The sequence below is a fragment of the Salvelinus fontinalis genome, chromosome 21 (genome assembly GCF_029448725.1).
Source record: "Salvelinus fontinalis isolate EN_2023a chromosome 21, ASM2944872v1, whole genome shotgun sequence".
Taxonomy (NCBI): domain Eukaryota; kingdom Metazoa; phylum Chordata; class Actinopteri; order Salmoniformes; family Salmonidae; genus Salvelinus; species Salvelinus fontinalis.
Window position 1 is genome coordinate 3,477,214 of NC_074685.1, and position 16,809 is coordinate 3,494,022.

At 36.7% G+C, this 16,809-nt stretch overlaps 1 protein-coding gene across 1 annotated transcript in view; it reads left to right on the top strand.

Moving 5' to 3' along the window:
• Positions 1 to 16,809, top strand: part of LOC129818055 (ciliary neurotrophic factor receptor subunit alpha-like) — a 358,244-nt gene that overhangs the window by 215,861 nt on the left and 125,574 nt on the right. The window contains exon 3 of the mRNA XM_055873591.1: positions 15,960 to 16,193. Coding sequence (XP_055729566.1) covers positions 15,960 to 16,193 — 234 coding nt within the window. The remainder of the gene's footprint in view (positions 1 to 15,959; positions 16,194 to 16,809) is intronic.

Genomic DNA, 16,809 nt, shown 5'->3' on the forward strand with positions numbered 1-16,809 from the left:
ATAGTCACCATGATAGTCATCAATACAGTCATCAATACAGTCCTCAATACAGTCATCAATACAGTCATCAATACAGTCATCATGATAGTCATCAATACAGTCATCAATACAGTCATCATGATAGTCATCAATGTAGTCATCAATACAGTCATCATGATAGTCATCAATACAGTCATCAATACAGTCATCATGATAGTCATCAATACAGTCATCAATACAGTCATCAATACAGTCATCAATACAGTCCTCAATACAGTCATCATGATAGTCATCATGATAGTCATCAATATAGTCATCAATACAGTCATCAATACAGTCATCAATATAGTCATCAATACAGTCATCAATACAGTCATCAATACAGTCATCAATACAGTCATCATGATAGTCATCAATGTAGTAATCAATACAGTCATCAATACAGTCATCAATATAGTCATCAATACAGTCATCAATATAGTCATCAATACAGTAATCAATACAGTCATCAATATAGTCATCAATACAGTCATCAATATAGTCATCAATACAGTCATCAATACAGTCATCATGATAGTCATCAATGTAGTCATCAATACAGTCATCAATACAGTCATCATGATAGTCATCAATGTAGTCATCAGAATAGTCATCAATACAGTCATCAATACAGTCATCATGATAGTCATCAATGTAGTCATCAATACAGTCATCATGATAGTCATCAATACAGTCATCAATACAGTCATCATGATAGTCATCAATGTAGTCATCAATACAGTCATCAATACAGTCATCATGATAGTCATCAATACAGTCAGCATGATAGTCATCAATACAGTCATCAATATAGTCATCAATACAGTCATCATGATAGTCATCAATATAGTCATCAATATAGTCATCAATACAGTCATCAATACAGTCATCATGATAGTCATGAATATAGTCATCAATATAGTCATCAATACAGTCATCATGATAGTCATCAATATAGTCATCAATACAGTCATCATGATAGTCATCAATATAGTCATCAATATAGTCATCAATATAGTCATCAATACAGTCATCATGATAGTCATCAATATAGTCATCAATACAGTCATCATGATAGTCATCAATATAGTCATCAATATAGTCATCAATACAGTCATCATGATAGTCATCAATATAGTCATCAATATAGTCATCAATACAGTCATCAATACAGTCATCAATATAGTCATCAATACAGTCATCATGATAGTCATCAATATAGTCATCAATATAGTCATCAATATAGTCATCAATATAGTCATCAATACAGTCATCAATATAGTCATCAATACAGTCATCATGATAGTCATCAATACAGTCATCTATAGTCATCAATACAGTCATCAATATAGTCATCATGATAGTCATCAATACAGTCATCAATACAGTCATCAATGTAGTCAAATACAGTCATCAATACAGTCATCTATAGTCATCAATACAGTCATCAATATAGTCATCAATACAGTAATCAATACAGTCATCAATACAGTCATCAATACAGTCCTCAATACAGTCCTCAATATAGTCATCAATACAGTCATCAATACAGTTATCAATACAGTTATCAATACAGTCCTCAATACAGTCCTCAATACAGTAATCAATATAGTCATCAATACAGTCATCAATACAGTCATCAATACAGTCATCAATATAGTCATCATGATAGTCATCAATACAGTCATCAATACAGTCATCAATACAGTCATCATGATAGTCATCAATACAGTCATCAATACAGTCCTCAATACAGTCCTCAATACAGTCATCAATATAGTCATCAATACAGTCATCATGATAGTAATCAATACAGTCATCAATACAGTCATCATGATAGTCATCATGATAGTCATCAATACAGTCATCAATACAGTCATCAATACAGTCATCAATACAGTCATCAATACAGTCATCAATATAGTCATCATGATAGTCATCAATACAGTCATCAATACAGTCATCAATATAGTCATCATGATAGTCATCAATACAGTCATCAATACAGTCATCAATACAGTCATCAATATAGTCATCATGATAGTCATCAATACAGTCATCAATACAGTCCTCAATACAGTCCTCAATACAGTCCTCAATACAGTTATCAATATAGTCATCAATATAGTCACCATGATAGTCATCAATACAGTCATCAATACAGTCCTCAATACAGTCATCAATACAGTCATCAATACAGTCATCATGATAGTCATCAATACAGTCATCAATACAGTCATCATGATAGTCATCAATGTAGTCATCAATACAGTCATCATGATAGTCATCAATACAGTCATCAATACAGTCATCATGATAGTCATCAATACAGTCATCAATACAGTCATCAATACAGTCATCAATACAGTCCTCAATACAGTCATCATGATAGTCATCATGATAGTCATCAATATAGTCATCAATACAGTCATCAATACAGTCATCAATATAGTCATCAATACAGTCATCAATACAGTCATCAATACAGTCATCAATACAGTCATCATGATGGTCATCAATGTAGTAATCAATACAGTCATCAATACAGTCATCAATATAGTCATCAATACAGTCATCAATATAGTCATCAATACAGTAATCAATACAGTCATCAATATAGTCATCAATACAGTCATCAATATAGTCATCAATACAGTCATCAATACAGTCATCATGATAGTCATCAATGTAGTCATCAATACAGTCATCAATACAGTCATCATGATAGTCATCAATGTAGTCATCAGAATAGTCATCAATACAGTCATCAATACAGTCATCATGATAGTCATCAATGTAGTCATCAATACAGTCATCATGATAGTCATCAATACAGTCATCAATACAGTCATCATGATAGTCATCAATGTAGTCATCAATACAGTCATCAATACAGTCATCAGAATAGTCATCAATACAGTCATCAATACAGTCATCATGATAGTCATCAATACAGTCATCAATATAGTCATCAATATAGTCATCAATACAGTCATCAAAATAGTCATCAATACAGTCATCAATACAGTCATCATGATAGTCATCAATACAGTCATCAATACAGTCATCAATATAGTCATCAATACAGTCATCAATATAGTCATCAATACAGTCATCATGGTAGTCATCAATACAGTCATCAATACAGTCATCAATATAGTCATCAATACAGTCATCAATACAGTCATCAATATAGTCATCAATACAGTCATCAATACAGTCATCATGATAGTCATCAATACAGTCATCAATACAGTCATCAATACAGTAATCAATACAGTCATCAATAAAGTCATCAATATAGTCATCAATATAGTCATCATGATAGTCATCAATGTAGTCATCAATACAGTCATCAATACAGTCATCAATACAGTCATCATGATAGTAATCAATACAGTCATCAATACAGTCATCATGATAGTCATCAATACAGTAATCAATATAGTCATCAATACAGTCATCATGATAGTAATCAATACAGTCATCAATACAGTCATCATGATAGTCATCAATACAGTCATCAATATAGTCATCAATACAGTCATCAATACAGTAATCAATACAGTCATCAATACAGTCATCATGATAGTAATCAATACAGTCATCAATACAGTCATCATGATAGTCATCAATACAGTAATCAATATAGTCATCAATACAGTCATCATGATAGTAATCAATACAGTCATCAATACAGTCATCATGATAGTCATCAATACAGTCATCAATATAGTCATCAATATAGTCATCAATATAGTCATCATGATAGTCATCAATACAGTCATCAATATAGTCATCAATATAGTCATCAATACAGTCATCATGATAGTCATCAATACAGTCATCAATATAGTCATCAATATAGTCATCAATATAGTCATCATGATAGTCATCAATACAGTCATCAATATAGTCATCAATATAGTCATCACTACAGTCATCACTACAGTCATCAATACAGTCATCAATATAGTCATCAATACAGTCATCATGATAGTAATCAATATAGTCATCAATACAGTCATCACTACAGTCATCAATATAGTCATCAATACAGTCATCATGATAGTCATCAATACAGTCATCAATACAGTCATCATGATAGTCATCAATACAGTCATCAATACAGTCATCATGATAGTCATCATGATAGTCATCAATATAGTCATCAATACAGTCATCAATACAGTCATCAATATAGTCATCAATACAGTCATCAATACAGTCATCAATACAGTCATCAATACAGTCATCATGATAGTCATCATGATAGTCATCAATACAGTCATCAATATAGTCATCATGATAGTCATCAATACAGTCATCAATACAGTCATCAATACAGTCATCAATATAGTCATCATGATAGTCATCAATACAGTCATCAATACAGTCCTCAATACAGTCCTCAATACAGTCCTCAATACAGTCATCAATACAGTCCTCAATACAGTCCTCAATACAGTCCTCAATACAGTTATCAATACAGTCATCATGATAGTCATCAATACAGTCATCAATACAGTCATCATGATAGTCATCAATGTAGTCATCAATACAGTCATCATGATAGTCATCAATACAGTCATCAATACAGTCATCATGATAGTCATCAATACAGTCATCAATACAGTCATCAATACAGTCATCAATACAGTCCTCAATACAGTCATCATGATAGTCATCATGATAGTCATCAATATAGTCATCAATACAGTCATCAATACAGTCATCAATATAGTCATCAATACAGTCATCAATACAGTCATCAATACAGTCATCAATACAGTCATCATGATAGTCATCAATGTAGTAATCAATACAGTCATCAATACAGTCATCAATATAGTCATCAATACAGTCATCAATATAGTCATCAATACAGTAATCAATACAGTCATCAATATAGTCATCAATACAGTCATCAATATAGTCATCAATACAGTCATCAATACAGTCATCATGATAGTCATCAATGTAGTCATCAATACAGTCATCAATACAGTCATCATGATAGTCATCAATGTAGTCATCAGAATAGTCATCAATACAGTCATCAATACAGTCATCATGATAGTCATCAATGTAGTCATCAATACAGTCATCATGATAGTCATCAATACAGTCATCAATACAGTCATCATGATAGTCATCAATATAGTCATCAATATAGTCATCAATACAGTCATCAATACAGTCATCAATATAGTCATCAATACAGTCATCATGATAGTCATCAATATAGTCATCAATATAGTCATCAATATAGTCATCAATATAGTCATCAATACAGTCATCAATATAGTCATCAATACAGTCATCATGATAGTCATCAATACAGTCATCTATAGTCATCAATACAGTCATCAATATAGTCATCATGATAGTCATCAATACAGTCATCAATACAGTCATCAATGTAGTCAAATACAGTCATCAATACAGTCATCTATAGTCATCAATACAGTCATCAATATAGTCATCAATACAGTAATCAATACAGTCATCAATACAGTCATCAATACAGTCCTCAATACAGTCCTCAATATAGTCATCAATACAGTCATCAATACAGTTATCAATACAGTTATCAATACAGTCCTCAATACAGTCCTCAATACAGTAATCAATATAGTCATCAATACAGTCATCAATACAGTCATCAATACAGTCATCAATATAGTCATCATGATAGTCATCAATACAGTCATCAATACAGTCATCAATACAGTCATCATGATAGTCATCAATACAGTCATCAATACAGTCCTCAATACAGTCCTCAATACAGTCATCAATATAGTCATCAATACAGTCATCATGATAGTAATCAATACAGTCATCAATACAGTCATCATGATAGTCATCATGATAGTCATCAATACAGTCATCAATACAGTCATCAATACAGTCATCAATACAGTCATCAATACAGTCATCAATATAGTCATCATGATAGTCATCAATACAGTCATCAATACAGTCATCAATATAGTCATCATGATAGTCATCAATACAGTCATCAATACAGTCATCAATACAGTCATCAATATAGTCATCATGATAGTCATCAATACAGTCATCAATACAGTCCTCAATACAGTCCTCAATACAGTCCTCAATACAGTTATCAATATAGTCATCAATATAGTCACCATGATAGTCATCAATACAGTCATCAATACAGTCCTCAATACAGTCATCAATACAGTCATCAATACAGTCATCATGATAGTCATCAATACAGTCATCAATACAGTCATCATGATAGTCATCAATGTAGTCATCAATACAGTCATCATGATAGTCATCAATACAGTCATCAATACAGTCATCATGATAGTCATCAATACAGTCATCAATACAGTCATCAATACAGTCATCAATACAGTCATCAATACAGTCCTCAATACAGTCATCATGATAGTCATCATGATAGTCATCAATATAGTCATCAATACAGTCATCAATACAGTCATCAATATAGTCATCAATACAGTCATCAATACAGTCATCAATACAGTCATCAATACAGTCATCATGATAGTCATCAATGTAGTAATCAATACAGTCATCAATACAGTCATCAATATAGTCATCAATACAGTCATCAATATAGTCATCAATACAGTAATCAATACAGTCATCAATATAGTCATCAATACAGTCATCAATATAGTCATCAATACAGTCATCAATACAGTCATCATGATAGTCATCAATGTAGTCATCAATACAGTCATCAATACAGTCATCATGATAGTCATCAATGTAGTCATCAGAATAGTCATCAATACAGTCATCAATACAGTCATCATGATAGTCATCAATGTAGTCATCAATACAGTCATCATGATAGTCATCAATACAGTCATCAATACAGTCATCATGATAGTCATCAATGTAGTCATCAATACAGTCATCAATACAGTCATCATGATAGTCATCAATACAGTCAGCATGATAGTCATCAATACAGTCATCAATATAGTCATCAATACAGTCATCATGATAGTCATCAATATAGTCATCAATATAGTCATCAATACAGTCATCAATACAGTCATCATGATAGTCATGAATATAGTCATCAATATAGTCATCAATACAGTCATCATGATAGTCATCAATATAGTCATCAATACAGTCATCATGATAGTCATCAATATAGTCATCAATATAGTCATCAATATAGTCATCAATACAGTCATCATGATAGTCATCAATATAGTCATCAATACAGTCATCATGATAGTCATCAATATAGTCATCAATATAGTCATCAATACAGTCATCATGATAGTCATCAATATAGTCATCAATACAGTCATCAATATAGTCATCAATACAGTCATCATGATAGTCATCAATATAGTCATCAATATAGTCATCAATATAGTCATCAATATAGTCATCAATATAGTCATCAATACAGTCATCAATATAGTCATCAATACAGTCATCATGATAGTCATCAATACAGTCATCTATAGTCATCAATACAGTCATCAATATAGTCATCATGATAGTCATCAATACAGTCATCAATACAGTCATCAATGTAGTCAAATACAGTCATCAATACAGTCATCTATAGTCATCAATACAGTCATCAATATAGTCATCAATACAGTAATCAATACAGTCATCAATACAGTCATCAATACAGTCCTCAATACAGTCCTCAATATAGTCATCAATACAGTCATCAATACAGTTATCAATACAGTTATCAATACAGTCCTCAATACAGTCCTCAATACAGTAATCAATATAGTCATCAATACAGTCATCAATACAGTCATCAATACAGTCATCAATATAGTCATCATGATAGTCATCAATACAGTCATCAATACAGTCATCAATACAGTCATCATGATAGTCATCAATACAGTCATCAATACAGTCCTCAATACAGTCCTCAATACAGTCATCAATATAGTCATCAATACAGTCATCATGATAGTAATCAATACAGTCATCAATACAGTCATCATGATAGTCATCATGATAGTCATCAATACAGTCATCAATACAGTCATCAATACAGTCATCAATACAGTCATCAATACAGTCATCAATATAGTCATCATGATAGTCATCAATACAGTCATCAATACAGTCATCAATATAGTCATCATGATAGTCATCAATACAGTCATCAATACAGTCATCAATACAGTCATCAATATAGTCATCATGATAGTCATCAATACAGTCATCAATACAGTCCTCAATACAGTCCTCAATACAGTCCTCAATACAGTTATCAATATAGTCATCAATATAGTCACCATGATAGTCATCAATACAGTCATCAATACAGTCCTCAATACAGTCATCAATACAGTCATCAATACAGTCATCATGATAGTCATCAATACAGTCATCAATACAGTCATCATGATAGTCATCAATGTAGTCATCAATACAGTCATCATGATAGTCATCAATACAGTCATCAATACAGTCATCATGATAGTCATCAATACAGTCATCAATACAGTCATCAATACAGTCATCAATACAGTCCTCAATACAGTCATCATGATAGTCATCAATACAGTCATCAATACAGTCATCATGATAGTCATCAATACAGTCATCAATACAGTCATCATGATAGTCATCAATACAGTCATCAATACAGTCATCAATACAGTCATCAATACAGTCCTCAATACAGTCATCATGATAGTCATCATGATAGTCATCAATATAGTCATCAATACAGTCATCAATACAGTCATCAATATAGTCATCAATACAGTCATCAATACAGTCATCAATACAGTCATCAATACAGTCATCAATATAGTCATCAATGTAGTAATCAATACAGTCATCAATACAGTCATCAATATAGTCATCAATACAGTCATCAATATAGTCATCAATACAGTAATCAATACAGTCATCAATATAGTCATCAATACAGTCATCAATATAGTCATCAATACAGTCATCAATACAGTCATCATGATAGTCATCAATGTAGTCATCAATACAGTCATCAATACAGTCATCATGATAGTCATCAATGTAGTCATCAGAATAGTCATCAATACAGTCATCAATACAGTCATCATGATAGTCATCAATGTAGTCATCAATACAGTCATCATGATAGTCATCAATACAGTCATCAATACAGTCATCATGATAGTCATCAATGTAGTCATCAATACAGTCATCAATACAGTCATCAGAATAGTCATCAATACAGTCATCAATACAGTCATCATGATAGTCATCAATACAGTCATCAATATAGTCATCAATATAGTCATCAATACAGTCATCAAAATAGTCATCAATACAGTCATCAATACAGTCATCATGATAGTCATCAATACAGTCATCAATACAGTCATCAATATAGTCATCAATACAGTCATCAATATAGTCATCAATACAGTCATCATGGTAGTCATCAATACAGTCATCAATACAGTCATCAATATAGTCATCAATACAGTCATCAATACAGTCATCAATATAGTCATCAATACAGTCATCAATACAGTCATCATGATAGTCATCAATACAGTCATCAATACAGTCATCAATACAGTAATCAATACAGTCATCAATAAAGTCATCAATATAGTCATCAATATAGTCATCATGATAGTCATCAATGTAGTCATCAATACAGTCATCAATACAGTCATCAATACAGTCATCATGATAGTAATCAATACAGTCATCAATACAGTCATCATGATAGTCATCAATACAGTAATCAATATAGTCATCAATACAGTCATCATGATAGTAATTAATACAGTCATCAATACAGTCATCATGATAGTCATCAATACAGTCATCAATATAGTCATCAATACAGTCATCAATACAGTAATCAATACAGTCATCAATACAGTCATCATGATAGTAATCAATACAGTCATCAATACAGTCATCATGATAGTCATCAATACAGTAATCAATATAGTCATCAATACAGTCATCATGATAGTAATCAATACAGTCATCAATACAGTCATCATGATAGTCATCAATACAGTCATCAATATAGTCATCAATATAGTCATCAATATAGTCATCATGATAGTCATCAATACAGTCATCAATATAGTCATCAATATAGTCATCAATACAGTCATCATGATAGTCATCAATACAGTCATCAATATAGTCATCAATATAGTCATCAATATAGTCATCATGATAGTCATCAATACAGTCATCAATATAGTCATCAATATAGTCATCACTACAGTCATCACTACAGTCATCAATACAGTCATCAATATAGTCATCAATACAGTCATCATGATAGTAATCAATATAGTCATCAATACAGTCATCACTACAGTCATCAATATAGTCATCAATACAGTAATCAATACAGTCATCAATACAGTAATCAATATAGTCATCAATATAGTAATCAATACAGTAATCAATATAGTCATCAATACAGTCATCAATATAGTCATCAATACAGTCATCAATATAGTCATCAATACAGTCATCAATATAGTCATCAATACAGTCATCATGATAGTCATCAATACAGTAATCAATATAGTCATCAATACAGTCATCAATATAGTCATCAATACAGTCATCAATATAGTCATCAATACAGTCATCATGATAGTCATCAATACAGTCATCAATATAGTCATCAATACAGTCATCAATATAGTCATCAATACAGTCATCAATATAGTCATCAATACAGTCATCAATATAGTCATCAATACAGTCATCAATAAAGTCATCAATATAGTCATCAATATAGTCATCAATACAGTAATCAATACAGTAATCAATACAGTCATCATGATAGTATGGTGACAGTATGGTGACAGTGTAGTAACAGTATGGTGACAGTATAGTGACAGTGTAGTAACAGTATGGTGACAGTATAGTGGCAGTGTAGTGACAGTATGGTGACAGTGTAGTGGCAGTATGGTGACAGTATAGTGGCAGTATAGTAACAGTGTAGTGGCAGTATGGTGACAGTATAGTGGCAGTATGGTGACAGTATGGTGACAGTGTAGTGGCAGTATGGTGACAGTATGGTGACAGTATGGTGACAGTGTAGTGGCAGTATGGTGACAGTGTAGTGGCAGTATGGTGACACTGTAGTGACAGTATGGTGACAGTGTGGTGACAGTATGGTGACAGTATGGTGACAGTGTAGTGGCAGTATGGTGACAGTATAGTGGCAGTATGGTGACAGTATGGTGACAGTGTAGTGGCAGAATGGTGGCAGTATGGTGACAGTATAGTGGCAGTATGGTGACAGTGTAGTGGCAGTATGGTGACAGTGTAGTGACAGTATGGTGACAGTGTAGTGGCAGTATGGTGACAGTGTAGTGGCAGTAAAGTGACAGTATAGTGGCAGTATGGTGACAGTGTAGTGGCAGTATGGTGACAGTGTAGTGGCAGTATGGTGACAGTGTAGTGACAGTATGGTGACAGTGTAGTGGCAGTATGGTGGCAGTATGGTGACAGTATGGTGACAGTATAGTGACAGTATGGTGACAGTATGGTGACAGTATGGTGACAGTGTAGTGGCAGTATGGTGGCAGTATGGTGACAGTATGGTGACAGTATAGTGACAGTATGGTGACAGTATGGTGACAGTATGGTGACACTGTAGTGACAGTATGGTGACAGTATGGTGACAGTGTCGTGGCAGTATGGTGACAGTATGGTGACAGTGTAGTGGCAGTATGGTGACAGTGTAGTGGCAGTATGGTGGCAGTATGGTGACAGTATGGTGACAGTATAGTGACAGTATGGTGACAGTATGGTGACAGTATGGTGACACTGTAGTGACAGTATGGTGACAGTATGGTGACACTGTAGTGACAGCCTGGTGACAGTATGGTGACACTCTAGTGACAGTATGGTGACAGTATGGTGACAGTGTAGTAACAGTATGGTGACAGTATAGTGGCAGTATGGTGACAGTGTAGTGGCAGTATGGTGACAGTATGGTGACAGTGTAGTAACAGTATGGTGACAGTATAGTGGCAGTGTAGTGACAGTATGGTGACAGTGTAGTGACAGTATGGTGACAGTATTGTGGCAGTATGGTGACAGTGTAGTGGCAGTATGGTGACAGTATGGTGACAGTGTAGTAACAGTATGGTGACAGTATGGTGACAGTGTAGTGGCAGTATGGTGACAGTATGGTGGCAGTATGGTGACAGTACGGTGACAGTGTAGTGGCAGTATGGTGACAGTATAGTGGCAGTATAGTGGCAGTATGGTGACAGTGTAGTGGCAGTATGGTGACAGTATGGTGACAGTGTGGTGACAGTATGGTGACAGTATAGTGACAGTATGGTGACAGTATGGTGACAGTATGGTGACAGTGTGGTGACAGTATGGTGACAGTATGGTGACAGTATGGTGACAGTGTAGTGGCAGTATAGTGACAGTATGGTGACAGTTTGGTGACAGTGTAGTGGCAGTATGGTGACAGTGTAGTGGCAGTATGGTGACAGTATGGTGACAGTGTAGTGGCAGTATGGTGACAGTGTAGTGGCAGTATGGTGACAGTATGGTGACAGTATGGTGACAGTATGGTGACAGTATGGTGACAGTGTGGTGACAGTATAGTGGCAGTATGGTGACAGTATGGTGACAGTATGGTGACAGTGTAGTGGCAGTATGGTGACAGTGTAGTGGCAGTATAGTGACAGTATGGTGACAGTATGGTGACAGTATGGTGACAGTGTGGTGACAGTATGGTGACAGTATGGTGACAGTGTAGTGGCAGTATGGTGACAGTATGGTGACAGTTTGGTGACAGTGTAGTGGCAGTATGGTGACAGTGTAGTGGCAGTATGGTGACAGTATGGTGACAGTATGGTGACAGTGTAGTGGCAGTATGGTGACAGTGTAGTGGCAGTATGGTGACAGTATGGTGACAGTATGGTGACAGTATGGTGACAGTGTGGTGACAGTATAGTGGCAGTATGGTGACAGTATGGTGACAGTATGGTGACAGTGTAGTGGCAGTATGGTGACAGTGTAGTGGCAGTATGGTGACAGTATGGTGACAGTGTAGTGGCAGTATGGTGACAGTGTAGTGGCAGTATGGTGGCAGTATGGTGACAGTATGGTGGCAGTATGGTGACAGTATGGTGACAGTGTGGTGACAGTATAGTGGCAGTATGGTGACAGTATGGTGACAGTATTGTGACAGTGTAGTGGCAGTATGGTGACAGTATGGTGACAGTATGGTGACAGTATAGTTGCAGTATGGTGACAGTATAGTGGCAGTATAGTGCCAGTATGGTGACAGTATGGTGACAGTATGGTGACAGTATAGTGGCAGTATGGTGACAGTGTAGTGGCAGTATAGTAACAGTATGGTGACAGTGTAGTGGCAGTATGGTGACAGTATGGTGACAGTATGGTGGCAGTATGGTGACAGTATGGTGACACTGTAGTAACAGTATGGTGACAGTATGGTGACAGTATGGTGACACTGTAGTGACAGTATGGTGACAGTATGGTGGCAGTATGGTGACAGTATGGTGACAGTGTAGTGGCAGTATTGTGGCAGTATAGTGGCAGTATGGTGACAGTATGGTGACACTGTAGTGACAGTATGGTGACAGTATGGTGACAGTATAGTGGCAGTATGGTGACAGTGTAGTGGCAGTATGGTGACAGTATGGTGACAGTGTAGTGGCAGTATTGTGGCAGTATAGTGGCAGTATGGTGACAGTATGGTGACACTGTAGTGACAGTATGGTGACAGTATGGTGACAGTATGGTGACACTGTAGTAACAGTATGGTGACAGTATGGTGACAGTATGGTGACACTGTAGTAACAGTATGGTGACAGTATGGTGACAGTATGGTGACACTGTAGTGACAGTATGGTGACAGTATGGTGACAGTGTAGTGGCAGTATGGTGACAGTATGGTGACAGTGTAGTGGCAGTATAGTGACACTGTAGTAACAGTATGGTGACACTGTAGTAACAGTATGGTGACAGTATAGTGACAGTATGGTGACAGTGTAGTGGCAGTATGGTGACACTGTAGTAACAGTATGGTGACAGTATAGTGACAGTATGGTGACAGTGTAGTGGCAGTATGGTGACAGTATGGTGGCAGTATGGTGGCAGTATGGTGACAGTGTAGTGGCAGTATGGTGACAGTGTAGTGGCAACATGGTAGCAGTATTGTGACAGTATGGTGACAGTATTGTGGCAGTATAGTGGCAGTATGGTGACAGTGTAGTGGCAGTATGGTGACAGTATGGTGACAGTGTAGTGGCAGTATAGTGACAGTGTAGTGACTGTAGTAACCGTGTAGTGACCGTGTAGTGACCGTGTAGTGACAGTGTATTAACAGTGTAGTAACAGTGTAGTAACAGTGTAGTAACTGTGTAGTAACAGTGTAGTAACATTGTGGTGACAGTGTAGTGGCAGTTCAGTGACAGTGTAGTAACTGTGTATTAACTGTGTAGTATAAGTTGTAACTGTGTAGTAACAGTGTAGTAACAGTAGTAACAGTGTAGTAACATTGTAGTAACAGTGTAGTAACTGTGTAGTAACAGTGTAGTAACTGTGTAGTAACAGTGTAGTAACTGTGTGGTAACAGTGTAGTAACAGCATAGTAACATTGTAGTAACAGTGTAGTAACTGTGTAGTAACAGTGTAGTAACTGTGTAGTAACAGTGTAGTAACTGTGTAGTAACAGTGTAGTAACTGTGTAGTAACAGTGTAGTAACTGTGTAGTAACAGTGTAGTAACAGCATAGTAACTGTGTAGTAACAGTGTATTAACAGTGTATTAACAGTGTAGTAACATTGTAGTAACAGTGTACTAACTGTGTAGTAACAGTAGTAACAGTGTAGTAACATTGTGGTAACAGTGTAGTGGCAGTGCAGTGACAGTGTAGTAACTGTGTAGTAACTGTGTAGTAACTGTGTAGTATCAGTTGTAACAGTGTAGTAAAAGTGTAGTAACAGTGTAGTAACAGTGTAGTTAAAGTGTAGTAACAGTGTAGTAACATTGTGGTAACAGTGCAGTGGCAGTGCAGTGACAGTGTAGTAACTGTGTAGTAACTGTGTAGTAACTGTGTAGTATCAGTTGTAACAGTGTAGTAAAAGTGTAGTAACAGTGTAGTAACAGTGTAGTTAAAGTGTAGTAACAGTGTAGTAACAGTGTGGTAACAGTGTAGTAACAGTGTAGTAACTGTGTAGTAACAGTGTAGTAACAGTGTGGTAACGGTGTGGTAACGGTGTAGTAACAGTGTGGTAACGGTGTAGTAACAGTGTGGTAACAGTGTAGTAACAGTGTGGTAACAGTGTAGTAACAGTGTAGTAACTGTGTAGTAACAGTGTAGTAACAGTGTGGTAACGGTGTGGTAACGGTGTGGTAACGGTGTGGTAACGGTGTAGTAACGGTGTGGTAACGGTGTGGTAACGGTGTAGTAACGGTGTGGTAACGGTGTGGTAACGGTGTAGTAACGGTGTGGTAACGGTGTGGTAACGGTGTAGTAACAGTGTGGTAACGGTGTGGTAACGGTGTAGTAACGGTGTGGTAACGGTGTGGTAACGGTGTGGTAACGGTGTAGTAACGGTGTGGTAACGGTGTGGTAACGGTGTAGTAACGGTGTGGTAACGGTGTGGTAACGGTGTAGTAACGGTGTGGTAACGGTGTGGTAACGGTGTAGTAACAGTGTGGTAACGGTGTGGTAACGGTGTGGTAACGGTGTGGTAACGGTGTGGTAACGGTGTGGTAACGGTGTAGTAACGGTGTGGTAACGGTGTGGTAACGGTGTGGTAACGGTGTGGTAACGGTGTGGTAACAGTGTGGTAACAGTGTGGTAACAGTGTAGTAACTGTGCGGTAACTGTGTAGTAACTGTGTAGTATCAGTTGTAACAGTGTAGTTACTGCACCCTGCTCCTCTCTCCTCTAGGAGCCAGTATTCAGTATGAGCTTATGGGTGGGGACGTGACCATGAGGTGTGGCTCTCTGGACAGCGATGCCAGCGTGACGTGGAAGGTAAACGGGACGGACGTGAAGGCACACCATCGGGAGGAGGGGTCTAGACTCATACTGATGGAGGTGGACCTCTCTAACAACGGACTTTACAGCTGCTTTCAGAACCCCAACGGAGAACGACGGGACCAGATCAACCTGCGCATGGGCAGTGAGTTCTAATGACCATCATACCTCTCTTTCTCTGCACATGGGCCGTGAGTTCTAATGACAATCATACCTCTCTCTTTCTCTGCACATGGGCAGTGAGTTCTAATGACCATCATACCCCTCTCTCTTTCTCTGCACGTGGGCAGTGAGTTCTAATGACCATCATACCTCTCTCTTTCTCTGCACATGGGCAGTGAGTTCTAATGACCATCATACCTCTCTCTTTCTCTGCACATGGGCAGTGAGTTCTAATGACCATCATACCTCTCTCTTTCTCTGCACATGGGCAGTGAGTTCTAATGACCATCATACCTCTCTCTTTCTCTGCACATGGGCAGTGAGTTCTAATGACTATCAAATCCCTCTCTCTTTCTCTGCACATGGGCAGTGAGTTCTAATGACCATCATACCTCTCTCTTTCTCTGCACATGGGCAGTGAGTTCTAATTACCATCATACCCCTCTCTCTTTCTCTGCACATGGGCAGTGAGTTCCAATGACCATCAAATCCCTCTCTCTTTCTCTGCACATGGGCAGTGAGTTCTAATGACCATCACATCCCTCTCTCTTTCTCTGCACATGGGCAGTGAGTTCTAATACCATCACATCCCTCTCTCT